Here is a 13,564-nt window from a genome sequence, read left to right as displayed (position 1 = left end):
ACTCATGGCATAGTATATGACATGGCTTTAGACTAGTTGTATGAGAAGGTCTGATACATTCCTCACAATCTCAGACTAGATATGTCAGCAGATTTATTATACCGGTAAATTCCGCCTCTTATTAATGTAGGGATCTCTTGTGCCAGAACTCAAATTTGTGCTAGTCAGGGACTGTCATAGATTTCTGTTATAACTCATGCCAGCTTTCTGGCGTGAATTATAATAAATCTGTCAGGCCAAGGCGTCCCTGCCCCTCCATCATCCCTACCCTTCTCTATCACTTTTCTCAGAAGTCACAATACATTTCTAACGTATGTGTAGGTGTATTAGGTAAAGAGGTCAGAAATGCAAATGCTGAAATTCTGTAACAGCACATCAATAAGTCAGTATATCTTCAATGAAACAGAAGAAGTAATCCCCCAAACTGAAGTTAAGGGGATTGTATAGTTTTTGTGGCCCTTTTTTTTTTAATATTATCTATGAACAGTTAATGGGTGTTAAAGTAGCATTTCATTATGAGACAGACATTCAACAATGGGCCTAAACTATACAACCCCTTTAATGTATTTTGCCTGCGGTGGAGATGACCCAGACGCATTTCTAGAGAACCTATGTAACCCCTTCATATAAGGATCGTGACAGTTTGTGATTCATAAATTAGAAAATGTTTTACCTGCTCCCCATCAACTCCTGGAGGTCCAACAGGGCCTCCCTCTCCCTGCAGAGACAATGTAGATTACCATGAGCTTCATGATCTGTTAAGACGCCTTTAAAACTTTGTGGGATGATTTCTGAACAGTTTCAGCTGCAAACACGGGACTGAGCCAGCGTGATACCACTACACCATACTAAGGATAGTCTTATGGCACAGAAGGGCCACGCTGGTTACAGCTACATGTTTACAGCCGATGGCAAAATCTCATTCCTAATAGTAACATCAGAGCATACAACAGTATTTTTACTGGAATTAGTTCCATTGCATCACAGTTCAGGTTTAATATTTGCAGCTGTTTTTGCACTTGTATTTTATACCATGGAATACACCTGCAATTTTACATATTATATAGTACATTGGAGATAATGACTTTCTATGACTTTATAGAAATAATCAATGTACAATGTTAAGGTGATTTATTCTCCATATTTATCTCTCATGAATTCTTTGAATGTTCTATACAGAGGGAGCTACACTGTAACCTGTGAGACAAGCCTGAAAAGCAGCTTAGTTGCAGTTTAAAGAGTCTAGTAAATGATGCAATATAAAGCCGCAAATGCCAAAAACACAGGGCTACCATGCAAAATAACTTCGTATAAAAACAAGTATAAAAACAAGTTCTAAGTGGCATACTGCCAACAATACAGAACTTCATGACAGACATGACATGACACCACAGCATTTCCACTGTGAATATTTTTAGGCAATGTGTGGATGGGGTTAGCCAGAATCCTATCCACTTTGCTGATACAATGCGTCTATGGATGAATACTGTCAGGAGTAGGGGGGGTGTTCCTCACCGCTCAACGTCATGGCTGGGCAGTAAGGAACACCCCCTCTGACAGTACAGCACTTTGGAGTCTACTGTCACGAAGGGCGTTCCCGACAGACCGTCAGAAATGCCCTTCTGACACTGAAGAGCTATGGTAACGGCACCGATAGCTCTTCACAGGGGGCACAGAATGGGAAAGCTGACAGTGCGCTCAATTCAGCACACTGTTGGCTTTCTAGCGGTATATAGAACCGCATGTTCCTGAGGACATGAAGGGTCCTCTTTAACTTTCCACAACCACTATAATCTTCTCAAGAATTGAAATACATTTTTGGGATTAAAAAAGCATGGCAGCTTTCTTCTATAAATAGCGCCCCTCTGATCCATTGATATGAAAAGGAATGATTAACTGTAATTGCAAATGCGGTTGACGGGCAAGTGTGGCCATGTTCTGGGTGGCAGCCATGCTTTTATCCAGTTCCTATAAGTTTATCCAGGTATGGTAAGTTTATTGTATGCCTGAAACTAGTGATCACATTTTAGTAATGATATAAGGGCCAATAGCTGCTGGGACGGGGTGTTGTCATTTTTTGTCTACATTCTCCTTGTTTATAGAGTTTGTAAAATAAGCATTTTATACACTCTGTAAATGTATCATATGGATCTTGTTTTTGCCTTGCTTTGATTCTAAAGAATGTGATATATTACATTACATATCTTTATCATTTCAAAAGACAGTGTACGTTAGTATTTTGTTTCATTGTATTGCACATAAGTGAACTCTAGAGGGCAGCGAAGCACTAGACACAATACCATGCAAGGGGAGAAAAAGTTATCTTGAATAAAAATAAAAATCTCTATTTGAGTCTTTATCACAATAAATAAAAAAATGTAAAAAAAAAAAAAACAACCCACACCTTTGGTCCAGGTAAGCCAGGAGGCCCAGGGGGTCCAGGAGGTCCCTGTTAATAAAGCAGAAGAACCTTGTTATAACCATGTAATCTGTCATGTCAGGAACAAGTGACTCAGTTAGCAGGCGACATTGTGACATGAGATTTGTTAAATGCAACACGTGGGGTTGTAACAATAGATGAGGAGACAATGTTATTTGTTTTGCCTTTTAAATAGAACAAAGAACCATATAACTTTTGTATAGCCCCCACATTACAGCACTGATATTGATTTACCTATAATATACAATAATTCTTATTCATAAAGAATATGTGATAAGACACCAAAAACACATCACTAGCTCTCTAGAAGACACATTACACTCTGTTTTATAAAAGTTGCATATTTATAGTACTAGTTTGGGGCCTTTCCTGACCCAAACCATCATTTTCTGTAATTATAAAGGACTGAGAGGGGGTTTATATTAAAAATGATAAGCCATGTAACCCAACATACAGAGTTAACCTGAACTTCTGCAATTGGCTAAACTGCACTATATTATGCTATATAACTATACTGTAGTTTATGGGAACTTTCTCCCTTGGGACGTATGCTACAGTCAGACAAGTGTTTGGGGAGGGTCGGGAGGAACCTAAAGTGCATAGCCGGTTTGACTGTATTTAATGTAAAAGTCAATCATTGCTAATAAGATGTTACACAAAATGTTTCACTGCTAAAAATATGATCTCAAGCTTTCTTCTTAAACCTCAGACCTTAAACCTATAAGAATATCTTTTTATTGTCTACATGATTAAGGAAACCCTGATTTAAAACATTAAAGCAAATTTTATAATTGAGTAGATGAAATAGATAAAAAGGTGAACTCTTCATTCCCTTATGGCCCGGTTCACACCTGCATTTGGGGATTCCGTTCCCCTTTCCACATGAAAAATGCGGAAAGAAAAGCGCTGCAAGCAGCACTTTTTTCTCCGAAAATTTTTGTGCGGAAACCAAGCGGAACCACATGGATCACATTATAGTCTATGGGGTCCGCTGGTTTCTTAAGGTAGCTGCTTTTTTATACGGATTAGGTTTCCATTCAGGGGGTCTCCAAACGAACCCCCGAACAGAAACCCAAATGCAAATGTCAAGCAAGCTTATGCCAGTTGTCTGTTTTTGCACAAAAATGTGTCTTATGTGACTTTTCAAAGTTTTTCAACAACCACACCTACAGTACATAAGTAGGACTTTGCAGAATGTGGTGAGCTCTCCTGTGAACTGACCAATTCATTAGAATTTCTGACAGAATCATAAGATCTAGGTGTAAACTAGTTTAAATCGGATTGACTTTATGGCACATAGCGGACCAGAGATGCTTCTAATTCCTTAAGAGGTTTGGGCACAAATCATAAAAAGCATTGACCATCACCTACCATGTGTCATTTACAAAATTAGTGTATTCCTTTATGGTAGAGGGAACTTTGGCCTATTTACACACACAGCTCTGACCTTAAAGGGAGTCTATCATTGGAAAAAGAGCTTTTGAGCTAAATATATGTCTGAATGGCCTTTAAAATGGCTAATCTACTACTACCTTTACTTTTTTTTGTTGCCCCCGCTGTTTCTTTTTAAACTGCTTTATTTCTTTATGCTTATTAACCCCATGGAGCACCCTGGGCATTCCCCAAGGCCTCCGAGCACCCCCCCCATGTCATACCTTTAATACCGTTTCTCCACTGCTTGTGCTCTGTCTGCCATCTTCCTCCCCAGATACTCTTCTCCTCTGTCTGCCCTCTTCTTCTGTTCTCAGTTCAAAGCTCAGTTCTCTGGAGAACTACACCAAAATGGCCCCTTAAACTGTACTGGGTATGTATGAGCGGCCATTTTGGTGTAGTTCTCTGGAGAACTGAGCTTTGAACTGAAAACTGAAGATGAGGGTAGACGGAGGAGAAGGAGTATCCGGGAAGAAGGAGGGCAGATGGAGCACAAGTATTATATGGACGGTATTAAGGGTATGATGTGGGGGGTGTTTGAAGGCCTTGGGGAACGCCTAGGGTGCTCTATAGGTTTAATTAGCATAAATAATTAAAGGGGTTTAAAAAGAAATGGTGGGGACAGCAGAATGAGTAAAGGTAGTAGTAGAATAGTCTTTTTAAAGAGGACCTTTCATGGATTTGGGCACATGCGGTGTTATATACCGCTGGAAAGCCGACAGTATGCTGCATTCAGCGCACTGTCGGCTTTCTCAATCTGTGCCCCGGGTGAAGAGCTAGCGGTGCCGGTACTGTAGCTCTTCACAGTCAGGAGGGCGTTTCTGACACTCTGTCTGGACCGTCCTTCTGTACAAGCAGCACAAATAGCGCTGTACTGTGTGAGCGGGGAGGAACGCCCCCCCCAGTACTCGTCCATAGACGAGTATTATCAGGAGGGGAGCGGTCTCACAGTACAGCGCTGCTGTGCAGAAGGACGGTCCAGACAGAGTGTCAGAAATGCCCATCTGACTATGAAGAGCTACGGTAGCGGCACCGATAGCTCTTCACCCGGGGCACAGATTGGGAAAGCTGAAAGTGCGCTGAATTCAGCGCAATGTCGGCTTTCCAGCGGTATATAACACCACATGTGCCCAAATCCATGAAAGGTCCTCTTTAAAGGCTATTCAGACATATGTTTAGATCAAAAGCACTTTTTCCAATGATAGACTCGCTTTAATTGTACAATTCACATTAAGAAGACTGAAAGTGTTGCCATTATCAGCAGACATACTTTATGTACCTAGCTCTTAACTCTTGAATATTTAGGAACAGTTACATCTCTACTATGTTACGTTACTATGTTATTAGTCTTTTTACTGGTTTCATTAAGTTTGGGAAGCTGCAGGGTAACAAGTAACAGTGGCATTTAGTAAGTAGTGAGTATAGAGAGATATATAAGTCTTCCATGTCACTAGATGTCACATAGGCATGCAGACACACACAACACATAGGACCACTCCATGCAGGTTGATTACCGTAACTGTAATGGCAGTAATCCTCTGAAGACCAGCCATAGTAACAAGAAATAACATTGGTCTTATTATTACATCATACTAGAATATTATCAAGCATTGCTCTGCTAAAACAAATGTTGGATAATTAAGCAATACAGAATACGGCAAGCATGATAAATGTATAGAGGATGTGCTCCAGCCTCCAGTGGTGACAACACCATTCGATGGAGCTTTATCCGAGCCCTTGTTCCCAAGTGAGGCAGAATAAAACTGTAACTGTCAGATATAAAATACTTGTTACTCCTCAAAACTAACTAGCATTCAAGCTTGTAATAAATCATGGACGTCCGCAGCAGATGATGTCAGGCAATAATCGAGAGAATATCTCCATATTATAGCCAGCCAACAGCATTCAAAGAGACAGTAAAGGAGACAGAATGGTTTAAGGACTGCCAGAAAGTCAGCGTGATTAATGAACTCCCCTGGAATCAGTACTTGATAAAACTACCTATGAAAGGAAGCCCAGCGCTCCACAGAATAGCACTCATAAACTAGACACATATTCCCTAATAGTCATACATTATTCCAGAACATTCAGCGTCTTACCTGCAAAGCTTCCTGAATGTTTCCATTGTAATCTATGATCTCTGTCGCTCCTTGATCACCCTTTTGTCCTGGGGGTCCCTGAATAAAAAATAAATTCAGACCTCATTTTAATATCACTGTTGACTTATTGTCTGTCTATTTTTCATACTAGAATGCCTTTCTTTAAGAAGAGAAAATAATGAAAAAACATTTTTTGTTATATATTCAAAATTAAGATTTCCTATACTCTATTTAAGGACATTGAAGACTTAACTACACAACTTATAGGGCGTAAAAATGTCACTGGTCTTGGATTTATCATCATTTGCCCCAGAAAACTGAGGTAAGTGAAACCTGAAATGTATGCCTGCTATGATGTATGATGTGACATGCAACTCATGTAGCCTGGCAGAGGTTGGGCCTCCTAAATATTTCCCATTATTTCAGAACTTGTGCTTTCAAACTTTTGTTAGTAATTTTCATTTGTAATATTTTTATAGCTGAAACCAACACTTAGCATATCTTTGGATATTTGGCCACTTGAACGCATTTTTACTTTTACTAAGGGGCATCACTGGTATGGGGAGGGTCTAAATAATTTTGCTTGTGTTCAGCATGTACCTACACAGGAATCTTACCACAAATGTAAAAGGAGGGAACCAAACAAATGGTCATAATATAAAGGTAACAGAAAAAAACAACTTGTTTTCTTTTGAACTCTCAGTACATTGTAACTGATTTCATATTACTTAAAGGAGTCGGCCACGTTCAGACCAATATTGAGAAACAAATGTTATGGTTTGTATAATAAAAGTTGTACAACTTTCCAATATACTTTCTGTATCAATTCCTCCCGCGTTTCTAGATTTCGGCTTGCTGTCATTCATTCTGTAACTTCTAGTGGATAAAAGTCTGACCATGGTCATGTGATTTACGGTCCATGGACATGTGATGACACACAGATGCGCAGCTCGTTACCACACAGATGTCTGATTATTGTGCTGTAGCTATAATGAGATGAGCACTTGCGTGCACATCACATGACCAAGTGATACAAGACAAGCCACTATGATAAAAGTTGTAGATTTACACCATGGCATGCCCTTGTTTTTTTGTTTTTTTACTGTGAAATGTAATTTTTTACTATGAACAAATGAGGTTAAGTTTTTGTGTCAGTTTTCACTACCCACGCTTTCAAATATGGAAAGAGCACCTACATATTAGCTATGTATTGACAGTACAATGCAGATGAACATATGTAACAGTAACACCATACTTACTCTGGGACCAGAAGGACCGGCATCCCCTCTGCTTCCAGGATCTCCCTAAAGTGACAAAATAGAGAATTCAGCGATAACAACTGAAGCCCTTATTACTTATTCATAGGACATCCATTCATACACATATGACAAAATCATGCTGCATGGAAACAAGTACTGTAAACCTACTCCAACTCCATGACTGGCATTGTCACCTAATCATGGATTAAGCAGCTGTCTATGGTGTGTGAACAGAGCTCTATTGGTGGCTTCATGTCATAATCCTGTGAACAGCTGAGACAAAAGGGGAAAATGCTGTGGAAATGAGTCAGTGTCTCTGAGTGTAGCTCCAGTAATACAGCCAGGGTCACCTGTGGGCATCTTGATTTGTTTCCTACTGTCACTTATTCTTCCAAAGCCAAGTACATACCCAAATCAGTAAAGGAAAGGTTTAAAGTGAAGACAAGTGAATGGGCATAACAGCCTTGCTTTAAAACATATGCAAGAACTAAAATAATTCTCCTTCTGCAAATACTGTTCATACCTGCGCACACTAGGACACAGGGAAGTTAATACACAATTGAACTGTAGTGTTATGAACTTGTGGGATAATGAAGCTGTGAACCTAAGAACTCGAAGTCAAGGAGGCTGTGGACTTAGGGAACAATACTGCTCTGAAACACTAAACTTAAAGGGGCTATCCAGGAAAAACAGTTCGGCTGCAGCCTTCGTTGCATGTTACTGCTGGGGCCAAAGTCCTGTGCCCCGTTTTAGAACCTCTGTTTGCTCTTCCTACCCCATTTCTCTAATGCTGTCCATTTCTTGGCTATTGTATCACCTTGGATAATAAGCATGCCCCTTTCTAGGTAGATATCGGTAATTACAAGCTGTCTGCTTTAATTGTGTAGTTTTGCCCCTTTTTTCCTTGCCGCTGTTACATTTAAATGCAGGCTCCATGGACAGTATTGGCTGCCTTCACATGTTTTGTTATGATTATTCTGTTTTCACTATTGCTTATTGTGATCCTGTATTTGTGTGTTATATTTCATAAAACTTTCAACAAAAAGTTGAAATTGAGAAAAAAAAATTCAGCTGGAGCCAAAGGACCTGGAACATCAAAGGTGACGTATGTGACTAGCGTCTCGGGTTCTTTCCTGAGGCCACAGATTGGCCTGAGCGGTCACATGTCGCCAGAACAAGCCCCAGGGAGCAACGGAACCAGACAATGGCTGGGACACCAAAGCTCTGGGGACATGTGAGTATGCTTTGTTGTATTTTTTTTGGTTTAAGTTTTTTTCCACGTTTTTACTTGACAACCCCTTTAAGGCTAAGGCCCCACATTGCAGAAATGCAGCTTTTTTGTTTTTGTGGGGGGTTTTTTAGCCAAAGCCAAGAATGGTTACAAAAGGAATGGGAAATATATAGGAAGCTCGGTACTATTCCGTTATCGGGCCAGCAGCAGCGCAGTTCAGCAGCAGCTTTCGGGACAGCAGTTCAGCAGCGGGAATTACAATGACATCCGAGGACTGCTGGCCCGATGCTTGTGCCCAGTAACCAGTACATCGATGACCCCCCTCCCCCATCCTTCTCCTCCTGCCAGTGCTGCCCCCCAGCTCTCCTTACATCTTCCCCGTACCCTCTCCCCGCCACACGACTAGGCCTCACCTCAGCGCTAGTACCGAGACCGAAAGGAAAGACACCGGGGCTCAATCCAGGCCCTGACAAGAAACACGCCGACTATAGGAACGGTGAGCTACAGCGAGCCGGAGGGACAAACTTTCTGCAGCGTCCGGCGGCTATCTAGTAGCATTCATTGCTCAAGATTTACGGTGAGGCCTATTACAGGGAGAGGGTACGGGGCAGATGTAAGAAGAGCTGGGGGGCAGCACTGGAAGGAAGAGGAGGATGAGGGCATCGATCGATGTACTGCCTACTACACACAAGCACGGCCTCTATCATCGGGCCAGCATCGGCTTAGTCATGTGGCGGGGAGAGGGTACGGGGTAGATGTAAGGAGAGCTGGGGGGCAGCACTGGAAGGAGGAGGAGATGGAGGGGGGGTCATTGATGTACTGGCTACTGGGCACAAGCATCGGGCCAGCAGTCCTCGGATGTCATTGTAATTCCCGCTGCTGAACTGAACTGCTGTCCCGAAAGCTGGTGCTGAAATGCGCTGCTGCTGGCCCGATAACGGAATAGTACCGTGAGGGCCTTAGCCTGAGGGATGATAAGGCCATACAGCTTTGAACCAATGACACAATGAAAGTATGGAGTTGTAAACTTGTTGAACAATGAAGGTGTAGTGCTGTATGATTGTGGATAATGAAGCTGTGGATCTGTGACCTAGTGAAAGAATAAATTGAATTTATGGAGCATGAAAGTTGTGCTTCTGTAAACTTGTACAATGAGTACATTTCGGCTTAGGCAACACCTTGCCAAAAAACGTTTTATTTTTTTTGTTGCAGATTTTGCTGCGATTTTTTGAACCAAAGCCACAAAAGGATCAAGCACACAGGAGAAGCGTAAGTGCTTCCTTTATACTTTGTATTCCTTTTGTTGTCACTCTTGGGTTTGTATCAAAAAAGCAGTATATTCTGTAACAAAAAAATAGCTTTTCTAGAATGCCTGGGTGCCGGGATCTTGTAATTGTACTGGAATGTCTAGAAATGTCCTAATCATCCATGAAAAGTAAATTCTCATTTATAAACCAAATGCTCTGATGAACATATGTTTTGCTGAATTAAACGGTAAGATTTGTATTATTATGGAAATACAGGAAACTAATGGGATGGATCTGTGCCAAGCAGCTATTGTTATTCAGCTGGGACACGCCATTTCTTACTAATAGCATTATCTTGTTTTAACATTCTTGCAGTGGACTCATGGTTTATTTGTCTTGTGTATACTACTTGTCTATATAACCGTATCTTGATTTAGGTCACATTAGTTCATTTTATTTCCATGTGTTGCTTACAGTATCAGAGGATATATTGATAAATATGGAGTCCGAACACTGTAGATACATATAAACAAGGCACGTACTGAAAATGTGCTCTTCATATGTCATGTAGATGCAGAACAAAATAAAACTTGTGTTTGTTGCTGATTCTCCTTCTACTTTAGCAATTTTACTGTCTTTTATGTACAACAGATATTCGTTCCCATACAGATAATGTGGGGAATTTATTAAGACAAGCACCAGAATAGAAATCAAGATCAAGAAATCAAGATTTCATATATGTTTAATTTGCAGAATATACTATTTATCTGGATAACTGATATCTGCCCATGCTTAGTTTACATGACAGAAAGCCAAATACAATAATACCACTCCCAGATAGAAATGTGGCATTGTTGCAAAACTCAGCATGTAAGATATGTGATCCGATTACACTGGGTGTTGCCACAAGAGGGGATAAAAACGTGCTTTCCCTGCAATCCTATAGAAACACCCTCGTAGGCTAATCTTTTGGTGAGAGATTGTTGACTGCTAGAAATAGTGTGATGATTTGGGTGAGCCAAATAGTCATCCTAGTAGTGATATGAAGCACACTAAAGGCTCAGCCATGTGTGGTGGACATCCTACGGCCACATCATGTCAAACATGGTAAGACTTCCAGCAGGATAATGCTTAACTGCACAGGTTTCGCAGGAATGACTCCGCCATATTGCAATACTTTCTTGGCCTGCCCAGTCACTGGATTTATCACCAATTGAGCACTTATGAGTCCAGTTGGGAAGCCGGCTTTAGTAACCTACAAGTGTACAGGATCTATAGGAACAGCTAGAACATCTGTGGCTGAATGTGCCACGGGACCTGTATGCCTCCATTTCCAATTGTATCTCATGTTGCATCCAGGCTGGAGGTAGCCCAACAAGGTACTAGAGTCCCCTTTTAATTGTACAGGTCTACCCATTAAACATAACTTTTCAGTCTAAGGCTGCGTTCACACGGAGTAACGCGCCGTATCACATTGAAAGCAATAGGTAAAAAAGCCTCCCATTGAGTTCAATGGGTAATGCGCGTAAGACCGAACCCATTGAAGTCAATGGGATTCTGTTTTACTGTGCTCATTCTGACACGTGTTTACATGTCAGAATGAGCAGCGCTTTACTCCATGTGAACGCAGCCTAAGGCTTTGTTCATATTTGCATCGGAGTCCCTGTACAAGACTCCGTTGCATTTTCTGCCAAAAATCGACTGAAAGAAAAATCCTGCATTATAGCTTATGGGGTCTGCCATAGCGGGCAGGTTCTCTGTCATTCTGGACCCGCGGTAGATACGAAAGACCGAAAGCAGACACGTGTGAACCTAGCCTAATATTGTAATCAATCACATATATCAATAAATTACATAAATATTAAGTTTCATTTGTTTCCAACAACTTCTTTGTAGTGGATTATTTTTTGGGAAATGAATTGAATTGTTTATTGTTGACTATAATAGCTTTAGAATTTTATACTCAGTTAAACATGGAAGACATTGCCCTTACTATTTTCTTTGGTGGCAATGACTTCTTTACTCATGGTAATTGGTCCTATAGTATTTCTGCATTATTTTTTCTTTCTTCATGAACAAAATAATTTTTAAAGAAAAATCACTGGAAAATAATAAATTATAAGCAGAATTGTTGTAATGTCATGCTCATGCCACTAGATGGAGCCACAGTAAAGGGTTGAAGTATACAGAAAAGAACCAAAACTTGCATATAGAATTTGTTAATAAGCATTCATTGAAATAATTATACATAAGATACATACAGTGATTCTGTTAAGCATGACATAAGAATAATGTGATAGAAATTGTATTAGCTACTGACCTTTGACCCTTTTGGGCCTCTATTTCCAGGTTCACCAGTTTCTCCCTAGGACATGCGAAATTCAGAAAAGCAAGCATAGACTGAGATAAGGATAGAGGAATAAGCTAGATATAGAGTCATGATATACAGTCCAACAGTGGAACATGCTAGAAAGGGTTAAAGGTGAGGTAGAGATCCTGTCTGTCTATTGCAGTGAAGCAAAGTGCTACATACTGCAACATTCAGCAGGTAAGTATTACAAATAGAATAAAACATATTATATATCAGTAATAAACCTTCCATGCAAATAGGTGATCCCCATTTCAAGTGCTATGGATTAGCAGACGGTCATGGAGTTAATAGTGGCTGAGTCTGAGGTCGGACAGGCCAGCCAGTGATACATAATTAAACCACCCATAGGTTCAGCAGAATAGGATGGGTTTTATGAATCTCAATTACCTCGCTTTAATAACACCCTTTGACCTTTTATTCTGCAACACTTTTACTATGATGGAATTTTGAACATAATGTAAATGTGGGGTACTAGGATATCATCCTAATATATTCAGTGCTATTGTGCTATATAGACCTTGGTGATGCTTTTATTATTAATACTGATAGAATTGAGAAGGCAGATATTGTAAACTTACATATAATGACAATTCTAGTAGTATTACAAATGCCCCTATGGTGATACGGCATCCTCGTGAAGACACACTGCTATATGCAGCAGTTCCCAAGTGGTATGAAATGAGCAAACATCTGAATGCTCATGGTTGGTTTATATAATTGAAGAAATGGGGGAAGATACCATAAATCTTATAGTCATAATCCTGTAGTCAGGAATTTACAAGCTGAAAGAGATATCTTGGTCTCCCATGGTACACCTTAAATATGGTACACACAGTCATGATGTACGGCTCAGGAAAGTTCACAGAACAAGTTCATGGCTGTAATTAAGACACATTATATAGGACAAGCCATTATTGTAAAGCATCCAGGTCTTTTGAGGAAGCCACTTAATATATCATTGACTTTATGGTCTTTGGATGACTCAGGAGGTACACCATGAGGTGTAAATATGTGGTCTCACGGACAATGATTAAAAACGCATGTGGACGCAGTTTAATGTAAATCTTGGGAATTTATGACCAGACTAATAAAATGTGAATCTCACCTAATATAACAAATGGCGGAGAAGACAATAAAAGGAATATTTATTATCTGTTTCAGTATGATACAGTAATGTAGTCAAACATGATTTATGGGTATGACAAATTAGTTAAGATTTTTCTAATCCACCTAGCAACATCCAGTATACATGCGTAGATCATACCTTTGGACCTGGTACTCCTGGAAGACCTCTTTCTCCTCTCCCTGGAGGTCCAAGTTCACCACGTTCTCCCTATAAATGCAAAATGTTAGACCATCACATACCTAATGCTAACTTTAAAGCCACTATACACAAATACTTCCCCTTATCAATCTTTCAAAAGATGACCACTTCCCTCCACTACTTATCTGCATTCAAGTACTTCTCTCCCTGTCTGTCCCAGGA

At 40.3% G+C, this 13,564-nt stretch overlaps 1 protein-coding gene across 1 annotated transcript in view; it reads right to left on the bottom strand.

The window, feature by feature from the left end:
* Positions 1–13,564, bottom strand: part of COL25A1 (collagen type XXV alpha 1 chain) — a 305,016-nt gene that overhangs the window by 30,757 nt on the left and 260,695 nt on the right. Inside the window, exons 20-26 of the mRNA XM_075287294.1 lie at positions 13,343–13,411; positions 12,028–12,072; positions 7,230–7,274; positions 5,971–6,048; positions 5,386–5,409; positions 2,405–2,449; positions 674–718 (exon numbers count right to left, since the gene is read on the bottom strand). Coding sequence (XP_075143395.1) covers positions 674–718; positions 2,405–2,449; positions 5,386–5,409; positions 5,971–6,048; positions 7,230–7,274; positions 12,028–12,072; positions 13,343–13,411 — 351 coding nt within the window. The remainder of the gene's footprint in view (positions 1–673; positions 719–2,404; positions 2,450–5,385; positions 5,410–5,970; positions 6,049–7,229; positions 7,275–12,027; positions 12,073–13,342; positions 13,412–13,564) is intronic.

This window comes from Leptodactylus fuscus, chromosome 1 (assembly GCF_031893055.1).
Source record: "Leptodactylus fuscus isolate aLepFus1 chromosome 1, aLepFus1.hap2, whole genome shotgun sequence".
NCBI classification, from domain to species: domain Eukaryota; kingdom Metazoa; phylum Chordata; class Amphibia; order Anura; family Leptodactylidae; genus Leptodactylus; species Leptodactylus fuscus.
The sequence above is the reverse complement of the archived record's forward strand: the minus strand, read 5'-3'. Positions and strand labels throughout refer to the sequence as shown.